This window comes from Musca autumnalis, unplaced genomic scaffold, assembly GCF_047663935.1.
Source record: "Musca autumnalis isolate F117 unplaced genomic scaffold, ASM4766393v1 scaffold_2, whole genome shotgun sequence".
Taxonomy (NCBI): Eukaryota; Metazoa; Arthropoda; class Insecta; order Diptera; family Muscidae; genus Musca; species Musca autumnalis.
In genome coordinates this window covers 163,605,843-163,623,093 of record NW_027411755.1, presented here as the reverse complement: position 1 = coordinate 163,623,093, position 17,251 = coordinate 163,605,843, and the positions used below count along the sequence as shown (strand labels likewise).

Sequence of the window (17,251 nt, the reverse complement as noted above, 5' to 3'; positions counted from 1 at the left end):
ACCTCATAATGAAAGTAGCAAATATCACCTTTACATCGATGTTTAGTAGGTTGTCGTATGTGGTCAAACAACGAAGATATCGCAATAGTCGCTAATACAACCCAAAATTTCACTTTTGCGATTTTAATTATAATGACGAATATCACAGCTTTGGATTTGGAGTTTCCAAAAGTAAAGCCTGACTATGAAAGTAAAATATCTCACCTTTACAATGATGCAAAGTAGGTTGGCGTAGGTGGCTAAAAAACGGAGATATAGCAATTGTCGTTAATACATCCGATTTTTAAATTTTTTCGAAATCGCGCTACAGATCGCAATTTTGATCGGATTGTCACGAAATTTTGGGGGTTAATGGGGGTCCCACAGAAGAAGGAACCTATTGATTTTGATGATGGTCGGATAATATTCAGAAGTTGAGATGGGCAAAAACTTATTTGGAGAAAAAGTCAAAGTTTTATTTCAAAGCCAATATCTCTGTTTCTTTAAGAGGTATATCAAAAGAAAAACCTGACAAGGAAAGTAGAAAATATCGCCTTCACAACAACAGAGATATCGCAATAGCCGGCAATGCATCCCATTTTCCGATTATTTTGTAATCAATGTATCCCATTTTCCGATTATTTTGTAATCACGCTACGATCGCAATTTTGATCGGATCGTCACGAATTTTTTGGGAGTTGATGCGGGTCTCACAGAGGAGGAAGTCTATTAAGTTTGGTGATGGTCGGAAGTCGGAAAAAGCAAAACGATTATGTGGAGAAAAGTCAACGTTTTTTCTTATGCGAATATCTCCGCTTCTGGTAGGGCTCAATTGTGGCCCAATCGATGAAGTTCATTGTTGTGGGTAAAAAAACGCATCCCACACAAATTTGTGAAAAATTGGATCGTATCTTGATACACATAGCTATATAAGACCCAAAGTACAGCTATATAAAAATCCGATTCGATTTTCACAAAATTTTCAAATAAAAAAGTTGTGGGTTCACCCTAATATACATATATACTTTATAGTTTCGCAAATTATTATATCAATGCGTTGCAAACTGAAAAACAGAGTTCTTATACTCTCTATATTATGGTGGAGCTTATAAACGGATTGCAGGTGCTTCAAAAATATTTATGAGAAATCCTTGTTTATCGATGTGGCCGTCCTTTAAAATGTTCACAACCTTCGTTCTTTTCATGCTTTTTTAGGTTTTCTACAACAATATCAACGTAATCAAGCGGGCCAAAGAAGGAACTGGTCACACTGATAGCAAACAAGTATCATGGACATGTAGTGCCGAATTTAATGGAACCACAAAGGATGCTATAAGTTTTCTCAATACCGATTCATATGCTCTAATGGCAAAAGAGTCACATCCTGCAGGAGAAACGTGAGTATATTCTCTCTATCGAAATGTTTAAAGAACTCTAACCATCCATGTATTTTCTTCTAGGGTATCACTAAAATTCCGCACAATGGAAGAGACTGGAGTGATCTTCTATAATGGGGGCTTTGATTATGTTCTGGTGGAAATTGAAAATAAAATGTTGATATTCACCTTTCACAAGGAGGGCAGTCAAATTAAGTTAACTTCCAATGACACTGTGGCCGATGGAAAATGGCACAAGCTAATTATGCGCTACAACGCCGAAATGGCCGAAATCACATTGGATGACATCAGCTATCGTGCTCAACATGATAATGATACTAAAGCAACAATTAGTTTGGAGAAAAGTTTCTTTGTTGGTGGTGTTCAAGAGGAATTAAGGCGTCGCCTGTGGCATAAGGGTTTGCGGATTAATGACAACAGTTTTATGGGTTGCATGAAAGATCTGCACATCAATGGCAAGGATTTGGGTTTTCCACACATTAACAAGTCACAGCACTTGGATTTGAATTGTGTTTGGAAATATCCCTGTGTGGAACATGAACCATGTCTGAAGAGTGGTTATTGCAATCAGTATGGAGTGGATGAGTTTATATGCTATTGCGATCAGTCGTATTGTATAAAGGCGGATTTTCAGGGGCCATATAAGGTAAAGAGAAAACGCAAATTTAATTTTGCTTATAGTCTAATGTCGTTCTTATTTCCAGATCTTCACCGAAACCAGTCCCACCCTTGAGTTGCTCTATGTTTCACCCATGCAGCTGCTGGAGGGCGGCACGGTCTTTTTGTCACCAAACTTTTTAGATGTCCTTATGGATTACCGCAAAACTCCCGGTGTGACAGACTCATCCATTGTCTTCCATGTGGTGCAACAACCGCGCTATGGTCAATTGTTGCACTTTTCTCAGGAGAAAAATAATTTTGTCATTTGTCGCACCTTCAACATGGTGGACTTGTCTACCGATAAAGTGAAATATGTGCACAATGGGGCGGAGAATTTCAATGATCATGCCATGCTGGATATGCAAATCTATGGCGATATACACAAAGTCCCAGAGAATATTCTGGGAAAACATCGTTTTATGTTGCATGCCAACATAACACCAATCAATGATCCTCCTCAACTACAAATACCCAGCAATAAAATCCTGCGGGTCATCGAAGGCATAGAAAAGAATTTAGATGTAGATCTATTTAATATTCAAGACCCTGATAGTCCACCAAATGTATTGATCTACACCATATTACCTTCAACCAATCCTCAGGAGTCTTTTGGTCGTTTTATTGTCAACAATCGTCCGACAATGACATTTTCCCAGGCAGATGTTAATACCGGTAAAGTGACATTTCTCTATAATACCACAACAGCTGAATCATTTAGTTATCTCCTGCTAATGCATGTTTCCGATGGCATTGAAACAAGTGACACCGTGCAGTTATCAGTTTCGGTACATCCCCTGGAGTTAAGGCTGGTTAACAACACGGGTCTCATAATGATCCACAAGTCATCGTTGCCTATAACACCTTCGAATTTATCGATTGGCACAAATTCCGTTGATGAAAATATCGACATTCGTTATGAAATTGTTAAGGCTCCACAATACGGGTCGATACAACGTTTGCGACAAGTCGATGCCACTTGGGTAAATGTAGATTGGTTTAGCGATAGCCAGCTGCAGTTGGGTCACATACGTTATCTACACAATTTTGAATTTCCGGGGCAAGATGAATTTAAGGTAAGTTTGCTTTTAACAGATTCTATACGAATGCGAATTCAATGTATAGAAGGCGCATTAGAGGTATTCTATATTAGGGAGACCTATTGAAGGTCTTCCAAGGAAATGTAAAATTTTATATAACCGAAGGCACGGCTATTCATAATGGCTCAGTGATATAAGACCTATTTTTTATCGTCGAGTCCGAACGCCGTGTCCTACGACACCACTGGAAGAATTGACATTGTTCATGGTTTACATAGTCAGGATATATGTATAAGCCAGGATTTGCACCCCGAAGAAAATTTAGATGTTCTGGTCAGGGACCAAACCTTCTTAGTGCTTACCTAAGCACATTTTCTTTGGGAAAAGGGTCTATCGAAGCACCCTTTCTTTCAGAATGGGTATATCGCAACACCCTTTCTTTCAGAACAGGTCTATCAAAGCACCTATTCCTTCAGAAAGGGTCTATCGAAGCACGCTTCCTTTCACAAAGAGTCCATCGAATCATCCTTTCTTTCAGAAAGTGTCTATCGAATTACTCTTTCTTTCGGAAAAGGGTCTACCGATGCACCCTTTCTTTCAAAAAGGGTCTATCGAAGCACTCTTTCTTTCAGAAAGAGTCTATCGAAGCACACTTTTTTCAGAAAGGGTCTATCGAAGCACCCTTTCTTTTAGAAAGGGCCTATCGAAGCACGCTTTCTTTCAGAAAGGGTCTATCGAAGCACGCTTTCTTTCAAAAAGGGTATATTGAAGCACCCTTTCTTTCAGAATAGGTCTATCGAAGCACGCTTTCTTCAGAAAGGGTATATTGAAGCCCCCTTTCTTTCAAAATAGGTCTATCGAATCACCCTTCCTTTCACAAAGAGTCTATCGAATAACCCTTTATTTCAGAAAGGGTCTATCGAAGCACCCTTCATTTCAGAAAGTGTCTATCGAATCACTCTTTCTTTCGGAAAAGGGTCTATCGAAGCACCCTTTCTTTCAGAATAGGTCTTTCACAAAGAGTCTATCTTTCAGACAGGGTCTATCGAAGCACCATTTCTTTCCAAGCACCCTTCCTTTCAGAAAGTGTCTATCGAATCACTCTTTCCTTCGGAAAAGGGTCTATTGAATCACTCTTTCTTTCGGAAAAGGGTCTATTGAATCACTCTTTCTTTCGGAAAAGGGTCTATCGAAGCACCATTTTTTTCGAAGCACCCTTCCTTTCAGAAAGTGTCTATCGAATCACTCTTTCTTTCGGAAAAGGGTTTATCGAATCACTCTGTCTTTAGGACAAGGGTCTATCTAAGCACCCTTTCCTTCAGAAAGGGTCTATTTAAGCACCCTTTCCTTCAGAAAGGGTCTATCGAAGCACCCTTCCTTTCTCAAAGAGTCTATCGAAGCACCCTTCCTTTCTCAAAGAGTTTATCGAAGCACCCTTCCTTTCTCAAAGAGTTTATCGAAGCACCCTTCCTTTCCCAAAGATTCTGTCGAAGCACCTTTTCTTTTAGAAAGGGTCTATCGAAGCACCCTTTCCTTCAGAAAGGGTCTATCTAAGCACACTTTCCTTCAGAAAGGGTCTATCGAAGCACCCTTCCTTTCTCAAAGAGGGTCTATCGAAGCACCCTTCCTTTCTCATAGAGTCTGTCGGAGCACCCTTTCTTTCTCAAAGAGTTTATCGAAGCACCCTTCCTTTCTCAAAGATTCTGTCGAAGCACCCTTTCTTTTAGAAAGGGTCTATCGAAGCACCTTTTCTTTTAGAAAGGGTCTAACGAAGCACCCTTTCTTTCAGAAAAGGTCTATCGAAGCACCCTTCCTTTCACAAAGAGTCTATCGAAGCACCCTTTCTTTCACAAAGAGTCTATCGAATCATCCTTTCTTTCACAAAGAGTCTATCGAAACACCCTTTCTTTCACAAAGAGTCTATCGAAACACCCTTTCTTTCAGAAAGGGTATATCGAAGCACCCTTCCTTTCACAAAGAGTTTATCGAAGCACCCTTTCTTTCAGAACGGGTCTATCGAAGCACCCTTTCTTTTAGAAAAGGTCTACCCAAGCACCCTTCCTTTCACAAAGAGTCTATCGAAGCACCCTTCCTTTCACAAAGAGTTTATCGAAGCACACTTTCTTTCAGAACGGGTCTATCGAAGCACCCTTTCTTTCAGAATGGGTATATCGCAACACCCTTTCTTTCAGAACAGGTCTATCAAAGCACCTATTCCTTCAGAAAGGGTATATCGAAGCACCCTTCCTTTCACAAAGAGTTCATCGAAGCACCCTTTCTTTCAGAACGGGTCTATCGAAGCACCCTTTCTTTCAGAATGGGTATATCGCAACACCCTTCCTTTCACAAAGAGTCTATCGAAGCACCCTTTCTTTCACAAAGAGTGAAACACCCTTTCTTTCACAAAGAGTCTATCGAAACACCCTTTCCTTCAGAAAGGGTATATCGAAGCACCCTTCCTTTCACAAAGAGTTTATTGAAGCACCCTTTCTTTCAGAACGGGTATATCGAAGCACTCTTCCTTTCACAAAGAGTCTATCGAAGCACCCTTTCTTTCACAAAGAGTCTATCGAAACACCCTTTCTTTCACAAAGAGTCTATCGAAACACCCTTTCCTTCAGAAAGGGTATATCGAAGCACCCTTCCTTTCACAAAGAGTTTATCGAAGCACCCTTTCTTTCAGAACGGGTCTATCGAAGCACCCTTTCTTTCAGAATGGGTATATCGCAACACCCTTTCTTTCAGAACAGGTCTATCAAAGCACCTATTCCTTCAGAAAGGGTCTATCGAAGCACGCTTCCTTTCACAAAGAGTCTATCGAATCACCCTTTCTTTTAGAAAGTGTCTATCGAATCACTCTTCCTTTCGGAAAAGGGTCTACCGATGCACCCTTTCTTTCAAAAAGGGTCTATCGAAGCACTCTTTCTTTCAGAAAGAGTCTATCGAAGCACACTTTTTTCAGAAAGGGTCTATCGAAGCACCCTTTCTTTCAGAACGGGTCTATCAAAGCACCCTTTCTTTTAGAAAAGGTCTATCGAAGCACCCTTTATTTCACAAAGAGTCTAGTACCCTTCCTTTTACAAAGAGTCTATCGAAGTACCCTTTCTTTCAGAACGGGTCTATCGAAGCACCCTTTCCTTTAGAAAAGGTCTATCGAAGCACCCTTCCTTTCTCAAAGAGTCCATCGAAGCACCCTTTCTTTCAGAAAGGGTCTATAGAAGCACCCTTTCTTTCAGAAAAGGTCTTTCAGAAAGGGTCTATCGAAGCACCCTTTCTTTCAGAAAAGGTCTTTCAGAAAGGGTCTATCGAAGCACCCTTTCTTTCAGAAAAGGTCTTTCAGAAAGGGTCTATCGAAGCACCCTTTTTTTCAGAAAAGGTCTTTCAGAAAGGGTCTATCGAAGCACCCTTTCTTTCAGAAAAGGTCTTTCAGAAAGGGTATATCGAAGCACCCTTTCAGAAAGGGTATATCGACGCACCCTTTTTTTAAAAAAGGGTCTATTGAAGCACCCTATCTTCCAGAAAAGGTCTATCAAAGCACCCATTCCTTCAGAAAGGGTCTATCGAAGCACTCTTTCTTTCACAATGAGCCTATCGAAGTACTCTTTCTTTCAGAACGGGTCTATCGAAGCACCCTTTCTTTTAAAAAAGGTCTATCGAAGCACCCTTTCTTTTAAAAAGGTCTATCGAAGCACTCTTCCTTTCACAAAGAGTCTATCGAAGCACCCTTTCTTTCAGAAAATGTCTATCGAAGCGCGGTTTCCTTTAAAAAGGGTATATCAAAGCACCCTTTCTTTCAGAAAAGGTCTATCAAAGCACCCTTTCTTTCAGAAAAGGTCTATCAAAGCACCCATTCCTTCAGAAAGAGTCTAACGAAGAACACTTCCTTTCACAAAGAGTCTATCGAATCGCCCTTTCTTTGAGAAAAGGGTCCACCGAAGCACCTCTTCTTTTAGAAAAGGGTCGATAAAAACACCCTTTCTTTCAAAAAGCGTCTATCGAACAACCTTTCTTTTAGAAAGGGTCTATCGAAGCACGCTTTTTCGAAAAGGGTTTATCGAAGCATCCTTTTTTTCGGAAAAGGGTCGATCGAAGCACTATTTCTTTCAGAAAGGGTCTATCGAAACACCCTTTTTTTCCAAAAAGGGTCTATAAAAACACCCTTTCTTTCAAAAAGCGTCTATCGAAGCAACCTTTCTTTTAGAAAGGGTCTATCGAAGCACCCTTTCGAAGCACGCTTTTTCGAAAAGGGTTTATCGAAGCATCCTTTTTTTCGGGAAAGGTTCTGGCGAAGCACTTTTCCTTTCGTAAAAGGGTAGCTGAGAGAATTTTCCTGGACATCATTAGAGCTGCAGCTACTCGCTTTCAGAAAAGGTCTTTCAGAAAGGGTCTATCGAAGCACCCTTTCTTTCAGAAAAGGTCTTTCAGAAAGGGTCTATCGAAGCACCCTTTTTTCAGAAAAGGTCTTTCAGAAAGGGTCTATCGAAGCACCCTTTCTTTCAGAAAAGGTCTTTCAGAAAGGGTATATCGAAGCACCCTTTCAGAAAGGGTATATCGACGCACCCTTTTTTTTAAAAAAGGGTCTATTGAAGCACCCTATCTTCCAGAAAAGGTCTATCAAAGCACCCATTCCTTCAGAAAGGGTCTATCGAAGCACCCTTTCTTTTAAAAAAGGTCTATCGAAGCACTCTTCCTTTCACAAAGAGTCTATCGAAGCGCCCTTTCTTTTAAAAAAGGTCTATCGAAGCACCCTTTCTTTTAAAAAAGGTCTATCGAAGCACTCTTCCTTTCACAAAGAGTCTATCGAAGCACCCTTTCTTTCAGAAAATGTCTATCGAAGCGCGGTTTCCTTTAAAAAGGGTATATCAAAGCACCCTTTCTTTCAGAAAAGGTCTATCAAAGCACCCTTTCTTTCAGAAAAGGTCTATCAAAGCACCCATTCCTTCAGAAAGAGTCTAACGAAGAACACTTCCTTTCACAAAGAGTCTATCGAATCGCCCTTTCTTTGAGAAAAGGGTCCACCGAAGCACCTCTTCTTTTAGAAAAGGGTCAATAAAAACACCCTTTCTTTCAAAAAGCGTCTATCGAACAACCTTTCTTTTAGAAAGGGTCTATCGAAGCACGCTTTTTCGAAAAGGGTTTATCGAAGCATCCTTTTTTTCGGAAAAGGGTCGATCGAAGCACTATTTCTTTCAGAAAGGGTCTATCGAAACACCCTTTTTTTCCAAAAAGGGTCTATAAAAACACCCTTTCTTTCAAAAAGCGTCTATCGAAGCAACCTTTCTTTTAGAAAGGGTCTATCGAAGCACCCTTTCGAAGCACGCTTTTTCGAAAAGGGTTTATCGAAGCATCCTTTTTTTCGGGAAAGGTTCTGGCGAAGCACTTTTCCTTTCGTAAAAGGGTAGCTGAGAGAATTTTCCTGGACATCATTAGAGCTGCAGCTACTCGCTGCATACCTGCTGGTCAAATGCCTGATATTAGCCCAATTTCTTAGCATATGCAACCGGATTAACAAATAAGCGTGATAAGCTTCGTCGTACGAACGCCGAAGACTGAAAAAACAAAGTGCAGTTCTTCCGTAAAAGGAACATGAAAATATACGCTGCTTAACCCACTGCCACAATGTTCACCACCTGGACACCTGACATAAGGCTTCTACTGAATGTATTGGTCGATGGTATCCTGATTCCGACCACTAACCACTCCAAGGTATTGCGTGTCACGTTAGACATGTTTAGGTCGTCCACGCTAGCCAAAGCTATTTGCGACAAAATCAGAAGTAGGAATCAAGTTCTCAATTCGCTAGTCGGTAGCAGTTGGGTTGCTGACAAAGTAACCTGGTTGAGCTCTTAAAAAACAATAGGCGTGTCTGTGGTAAGCTATGCAGTGCCGGTGAGGTATGCAAATGTGTCCGCTACGCATAGGAAAAATACGCAAACCTGCCAGAATGACATCATTAGACCATATTTATGAGGAGGCGAAGATTTTACCGGTCCATCAGCACAACAAGGTGTTGTCGATGCAGTCCTGCTTGAGTTTTGTAGCCGTGAGCATCCCTGCCACTATTAAGTGGATATGCTTCCTCCACCCATGCAGGTTAGTGGAGATCTGCATGGTCTGGAGAGAGAGGTCCAAAGGTACAAGCTAGAACTTCTAGTATAACGAACCTATCAAGCAGACTTGAATAGCATTAAAATTAATGCATTGGAGACCACCCCCATCTATCGCAGGAGAAGAACGACAGTTGCCAAGGCAAACACTAGTGGTTTGACTCAGTTAAGATCCGGAAGGTGTAGCCGCATAAATTCGTATTGGGACCGAATTGTCAGCACTGTTAAAATTCCCAACTAAACACACGTAACTGTCCAAGTTTCTAAAGTCTGTGAGGATAAAGGGAAAACGATGCAAAATAATCTGATGTGTTGCAACAGTGAATCCGGAACAATTGTGAGCAATGTTTAAGTTACGATCGAAACATGGAACGAAGGATTGCATTATTTACCTGATCCCAAGGGTTTCGCAATTTATATCAGAAAAGCCATCCCAAACGAAAAGAAAGTAAAAAAAAAACATTAAGTTAGGCTGGGCCGAACTTTTAATACCCTCCACCATAAAATATTGTGAACTAAAATGGAACAACTAGTTTTCTTTCCTGCCCAAAATTTTGAGGTTAAGATATTTTTTGCCCGCGGATACCCCAACTGCCTAAATTAGGCCCGAAAAAGTATCCAAATAGTCTTCAATCGGGCAGCACCTTTAAGTCTTCAATCGGGCAGCACCTTTAAGTGGGGTCTATACCAAAACAACATTGACAATATTTGATGGAGAAGTATTGTGACCACTGGGAACCGCAAATGTGAAATTACAGGGAATTCGGTAAAAAAACGTTGCTGAAATCCTCAAAATACCTTAAATCCGTAGGTACCGTTATATGGGGGCGACACGAAAACATGGCCCTATGTTGACAATTTTTGGTGGAGAATATTTCTGACCAATGGAAACCTAAAATGTCAAATTACATATAGTTCGGTCAATAAATGCAGATAAACCCCTCAAAACGCCTAAAATCGGAAGGTACCGTTATATGGGGGCTATACCAACCTATATTGACAACTTTTGGTAAAGAAGATTTTCGGCCACTGGAAACCTTAAATGTCAAATTACAGATAGTTCGGGCTACAAATGTAGCTATACTCGTCAAAATACCTAAAACCGGGAGCTACAGTTATATAGGGGCGATACCAAAACATACCAATTTTTGATGGAGATTATTGTTGACCAATGGAAACCTAAAATGTCAAATTACAGATTCGGTCAACAAATGTGGCTAAACCCCTCAAAGCATCTACAATCGGGTGGTACCGTTATATTGGGGCTATACCAAAACCTGTTCCTCTGTTGTCAATTTTTAGTGGGTAAGTTTTGTGACCACTGGGAACCCCAAATGTCAAAGTACAAGTAGTTACGTCAAACAATTTAGCTAATTTCCAGAAAATACCAAAAATTGGGACTTGCCGTTTGGACTTGACCATAAATTGATATGAACGAAATCTTGCCATGTCCCCTCGGGAGATTAGTGTGCGAAATACTTTTTATTTTTATGTTTTATAATTTGATCCCCTTTCTTCTTTTCCAGTTTATTGCCTCATTTGGTTTTGTGACAACGCAAACTTTTGATTTTCGTATAACCTTTACCCGTTTGCGCATTAATTCCCGAAAACCTTCGATGATCGCCATCAATGGATCCAGAGAATTTATATTGACTAATGAAGTGTTATCCTATGAAACGGTGCCCATTGAGACATTTCCACGGAATATTATCTATAAAATTACAAGTCCCACCAAATATGGCAATATTTATGTGGAGGGGTCGAGGAAATTTGCCAAGGTATGTTTTCCCCGTGACTTACAAATATAGCTAAATGAACTTTACTTATTTGTCCTTTTTATCGTCTATTTAGAAAATGGATTCCTTTACCCAATTGGATATTGACAAGAATCGCATACGTTATAAGACCCACCGCTCCTCGTATTCCAGTTTCCGAGATCATTTGGAATTTGATGTCTCCGTGGCAGAATGTGATGATGTGAGGGGCAAGGTGACCATCATGTTTACACCACGCGATGACCTTGTCAATAAACTCTCGTATCAAACAAAGGAACTACTTAAAGTACAGGAGGGTGAACGAGCCTTGATAACGAAAAATCATTTTGAAATACGTTTTAATATTTATGAAAGTCTGAAATTTATTGTTACCCACAAACCAAAATTCGGTACATTGTGTCGTTATGATGAGAGGGACCACAAGGTTATGATGATTGCGGAGTTTACATTGGAACAATTGTTTCTCAATGAAATCTATTATTGTCACGATGATAGTGAATCTACCGAGGACACGTTTGATTTACTTATCTTATCCAGTGAGGATACTGATTTGCAATTTGTATCTCGCATGGATGTACGCATTAGCCTTCACAATGATAATGCTCCATATCGAACTTTGGATCGTATATTTCATGTTATGCGTGGTGGTATACGTACACTTAACTCGGATGTGTTGCAATATTTGGATGCTGATGTTGATACAAATACCTCGAATATCCATTATCTTCACATTGCTTGTAACAATGGAGCATTTTACAAGTCCGGCCACTATGTGGATAGTTTTACCCAAGATGATATAGCCAATAGGCGCATAATGTTCCAACATACTGGAGCGGATGTGGGCACAGCCTCCTTTATTGTTAGCGATCAAATGCATAATGTTGATGGCCTCTTGGAGATACATGCCTCGGATGCTTTTGTTTCAATGCTACCACCCAATGCCACAATTGTGCAGGAGGGTAAATTTGTAATACTGCGCAATAAGGACTTTGTTTTGGAAACGAATTTGGACATGAAATTGGATGAAATCTATTATGAAGTAATAAAACCACCCACATATGGTATACTAAGGTATTTGTCAAGACCCCGATCGTCAGATGATGCATCTTCATCGGCAACGCATTATAAGTCGTCAAATTTAACATCGTTGAGTAATTTCACACATTTGGACATAGAACGGGATCGTTTGGTTTATTGGAACACCGAAATTGCTTCGATGGATAAAGTGAGGTAAGAGCGGAGTTAAATTTTTGTGGCGGATAATCTTATAATAGTTGTATTTTATTTGCAGATATCGTGTCCACATTAAAAACATAAGTGCCGAAGGTGAGGTTATATTTCGCATATATCCATCTGCCTATTGGGAACCATTGCAGGTGAAGAAAAATCAAACACTATATGTTGAAGAATCCACAAGTGTGCTGATTTCCAGAGATGTATTAGAGGTAAGTACAAAAAAGTAAAAAATCGGGCCGAACTGTTCATAAAACCATAAACCATAAAATATTCTGAACTAAAATGATATTATTAGTTTCCTTAACTGCCCAATTTTAGGGCAGTTTTTCGACCACGGATACCCCAAATGATTAAATTATAATTACGTCAGAAAATATATCTAAAAATATCTTTAATTGGGCGGTACCTTTATGTGGGAGCAATATCACAGTGTGGACCTATGTTGACAAGTTTTGTGACCACTGGGAACCTCAATTGTCAAATTACCGCTATTTCGGTAAAAAAATTAGATAAAATTATCAAAATACCGAAAATCGGGATGTAACGTTATATGCGGGGTATATCAAAACATTGAACTATATTGACAATTTTTGGTGGAGAAGTTTCGTGACTGCGTGGAACTTGTTTGTGTGCTCGTTCTTCTACTCAATCTGGCTCTGGGTCTATCCCCAGTTCCAGGAATGTGGCTGCTTCGATGGGATGTAACCACAAATCCAATGGAGTTAGATGAGAAGTAATATCCCGAGCGTAATTGAGCCAAAACTACTCTGGTTTGTCGTGGTAGCTGACGCTTCTCAGCTGCGATAGATGGAGGATGAACTCCGAGGACTTTATTCACACTATAGTTTCTTAGGGCCTTAACAACTGCGCCCTGCTATTCAAAACAGTTTGATATACTTGTTGTTCTAGGGGTTATCTCATGTATCGTTGGACTTCCCTCTCTTTATCGTAAAGATCCTTCTTGATGTGTCTGAGTGTGTCGGGCGTACCCACCAGATGGTGATTGGGATGGCTCTCACGGTAAGAACAAGTACTGTAACGAACAAGTGCTGCCCTACCGGAACAGTTTTTGCCTCCTCATGTAGATGGTCCACTGAAGACATGAGAAGGCATCCTGTTGCTGTTCTCAGGGCAGAATTCTGACAAATTTGAATATTTTTCCATTGCGTTCCACTTACAGTAGCGGACTAAACTGGCGTTCATAGCTTACCACAGACCGACCTATTGCGTTATATTTTTATATGTGGCCAACAAGGTTTCTTTAGCTAGGGACTTGAGGACCTGGTTTCTATATTTCAGTTTCTCGCAGATAGTTGCGACATTCGTGGCCGACAAGAACGTAGTATTTTGGGGTAGTTTGAGATCCTCTCTTACCTGCGCCGTTCATGTGGTGAGTAGAGTGGCCGTAGATTTAATGGCGGATATCTGCATATTCATCGCGTGGTAAAAGGTAATAATATCGGTCTAATAAGAATTCAGTCTTTCACAAATGTCATCAGGGAAGGTACCTGACGTCAGTACAATCATCCACATACGTTACGATCTCGATACCATTTGGAGGTGGCGAAATACATTAGAGGTAGATGTTAAACAGTTCCGGATATATCAACCCACATTGGGGAATTGCCTGTTTCACTCTACGGAGTTTGGACTTCTTCTTCATGAATTCCCTGTACGACTCTCATCCATACATATAATTGATTGTTCAACGCTTCAGACTTGCCCACAGGATTGTCTGCTCAATGTCCTCAAGGCCCAAAGGCTTTTGATAAGCCAAGCGCCACCATCACTGTTTGCTGGCTTATCCTAGTTGAGTCATCGACAAATATGTGTGGAGATGGCCTGCAGCGCTGTTGTCGTGCTGTGCTGCTTACAGAATGCAGCATTCCGATCGGCATGGATAGGCAGCTGGATAGCTACTTCTGAAGCTGGGGAGGACTAAAACCTCAAGGGTCTTCAAAACGGGCGACAAAAGCGAAATTGGCCTGTACGATTCACTTTTGCTTACATCCTTGACTGGCTTCAGTAGCGTGATCACCCTGCCCATTTTCCAGATAACGGGAACAATGAGAGTGGCCAGGTTGAAAACTTTAGGGTAAACGCTTTGAATGATTTAGCGTTCCTGATGGCAGTCGCAACATCATCCATTGTAAACTATGGTGGTTCATCCTCGGCAGGAATAGATCTCATGCGACATAGTACTCTTCTCTTCGCCCAGTCACTTTCGGGGTGATCAACAAACTGTCGATTGCAACTAGCGCACCTCTTCGAGTCAGTCGACGTAACGTCGCCCAATGTCACAGAGGTCCTATCTTCCTTCTTTCCAGAATTCAAGAATTGCCCGTTGCCCACAATTCACTAATATCGGCTCCAATGTTGCAACTCTTCAGATGATTTACCACTTATTCCTCTTATGCTCGCCGACTAACGTGTTAATTTCCAGTGTCATCTCGACGAAGCTCATCACCCGAATTTGCTAATCCCGTCGCTTCTGCCGGGAAGTTTGATCCCACTTCGGGCACTCGACCAGCAGATAAATGGCGGACGGCAGCAGCAGTGATGATGTCTCGGAACGTCCTTTCAGCTACCCGAACATCAGAAGGATTGGGCAGATCCGTGAAGCGGTGATTTGTAAAACTCGGCCAATCGGCTTTCCCACTATTGACGAATGTGAGGCGTTCAGAGGTGATAAAATCGATAGGTTGTCTTCTATCACACTATACCTTTCAACTTACTGTACATTTGCATCCAAGTCTCCCTGATAAGTTCGTTGGTTTTGAGGTTCGCATTTGTACCTCATTGATTATGAAGATCTCTCCTGACTTTCCTGAGTGGGGAAGCTTGTCCACTATATTGTGGCAGGGATGCAGATACTGCTGATTCACTGGAAAAATGTTTGCCTCCTCATAAAGATGAACCACTAGTGTCATGATTAGGTACCCTGTTGTAATTCTCAGGCAGGATTATGGCAGGTTTGAATATTCTTACACTGCCTAACGCTTACATTTCCATACCACACTGGCGCCGCACAACTTACCACAGACCGGCCAATTGCTTTATAAGAAGTCAACATGGTTTCTTTGTCTACTCCATTGTTCCTTCTTCGTATCTTGTCGCAAATAGCAGTGGCTTGCGCAGACGACTTAAACATGCTTCCAACCGTTACACCCAATATCTGGTGGTAATTAGCGGTCGGAATCAGGACACCATGGACCAATATGTTCACCCGTTCAGACGGATAATTTTATATTCCTCTGATAGAAGATCTAAACTAATTCATTGTACGATCTCTATGCTGTCTGGAGAGTGACGAATTTTAGATAGACAGATTTTAAACAGTTCCGATGATATCTCCCGCCTTGGGGAATACCCTGTTGCACTTTACGAGTTTTAGACTTCTTATTTCTAAATTCCACAAACGACATTTAGTTTATGTTGTTTCAGAATCTTCTCTAGAGAAGTCTTCTCAATATCCTCGAACAGCTTGGCATGGTTGACTGCATCGGAGGCATTCGATAAGACAAGAGCCACCATGACAGTTCGGTCGAACGGTCGAATGAAAACATGCTTCTATAGAACCCTTTCAGAAAGAAAGGGTGCTTCTATAGACCCTTTCTGAAAAAGGGGCTTCTTAGAATCAGCCTTTCTGTCAGAAAGCAGGTATTGTGCTATATATTACTCCCATGGCGAACAAAATATACGAACACAAGCAAATAATTGTTTAGGTGAGGATTCTTCCGGTCGTCGTGGGATTGTGTTCATTAGTTATTTCAGCATGTGCTGGCAGTGTTTTTTAAGTCTTTGGGCCTTTATCTCCGGGAGAATGTATTTGCCACCCAAAAATTATACCGTCGTAATAGGGGGGAATACTGCTGTGGAGGCAACCTGCAGCGAGATATATATATAAAACCATCCGAGATATATTCGGTTGCCATCCGAGAGTTATCTTGCGCACCTTTTCATTTTAGCGGAAGTGGAGTTGATCTAAGTTTGGGCGTAAGATTACGAGGTGAAAAGTTTAGACCATATCGGCTTAATCGACACCATGTTTTAGAGATGGAAATTCTAAAATTTTCTTAAAATTTTGGGAAGATGATTTAAATGAATCTTCACTTAGTAACCGATTATACATACATATAGTGTCCGCAGAGCTTCTGTCGTTCAAACACGTACTGAGTATTTCAGCCAGGAAAAACTTCTCTACAAGTGGTGTCGCAAGACATGCAGTTCGGACTCGGCGATAAAAAGTAGGTCTCATATCATTAGACCAATATAAATCGGGGTACACTCATTGATATGAAAGAAGTCCCCCTTGTGCCTTCGGGAATATTGTGGATATGTACGTATAGTACCCCTCATATAATAATTCCCTTTCCTTTCTTTCAGGTTGTCCATCCCAACATCTCCCCCGGCGATATAACATTCCTAGTCACCGCCTCTCCACTACATGGTTATTTAGAAATGCAATCGATGTCTTTCGATGATGAATACAATTGCAAGGTATTCGATCAATCGGCCATAAACACCGAGAAGATGTTCTACATTCAAGCGGGCGTAAATCAATCCTCTGATTATTTTATATTTGATGTGACAAATGGCATAACTTGGTTAAGGAATCTTATGTTGAGGATAGTCATCATACCGGAGAAACTTTATATGCACACGAATACCATATCGGTGGTGGAAGGTAAAACCGTACAACTCACATCAGCTGATATACAACCATTTTCGGAATATTATCGGGGCAAGATTTTGGAATATATTATAACATCCAGTCCCTCCGCCGGCTATATTATGGCCTCCAATTCAAAGGTTAAGAGATTTACTCAAAAACAATTAGATCAGGGAGCCATTCAATATATTCACAATGGTAGTGAAAATTCTACGGATACTATGACCCTGATTGCAACGGCAAGAAATAAAGAAAGTGTACCATTCGATTTGGAATTCTCGGTGGTACCAGTCAACGATGAGCAACCGGTGGTGGTGACCAATACTGGGCTGCAGGTGTGGAATGGTGGACGTTATATTATACGCTATATCGATTTGAGTAAGTAACA

At 40.8% G+C, this 17,251-nt stretch overlaps 1 protein-coding gene across 1 annotated transcript in view; it reads left to right on the top strand.

Moving 5' to 3' along the window:
- Nucleotides 1–17,251, top strand: part of kon (chondroitin sulfate proteoglycan 4-like protein) — a 99,869-nt gene that overhangs the window by 74,305 nt on the left and 8,313 nt on the right. Inside the window, exons 5-11 of the mRNA XM_073969716.1 lie at nucleotides 1,195–1,376; nucleotides 1,440–2,022; nucleotides 2,081–3,109; nucleotides 10,707–10,958; nucleotides 11,032–12,185; nucleotides 12,247–12,400; nucleotides 16,578–17,241. Coding sequence (XP_073825817.1) covers nucleotides 1,195–1,376; nucleotides 1,440–2,022; nucleotides 2,081–3,109; nucleotides 10,707–10,958; nucleotides 11,032–12,185; nucleotides 12,247–12,400; nucleotides 16,578–17,241 — 4,018 coding nt within the window. The remainder of the gene's footprint in view (nucleotides 1–1,194; nucleotides 1,377–1,439; nucleotides 2,023–2,080; nucleotides 3,110–10,706; nucleotides 10,959–11,031; nucleotides 12,186–12,246; nucleotides 12,401–16,577; nucleotides 17,242–17,251) is intronic.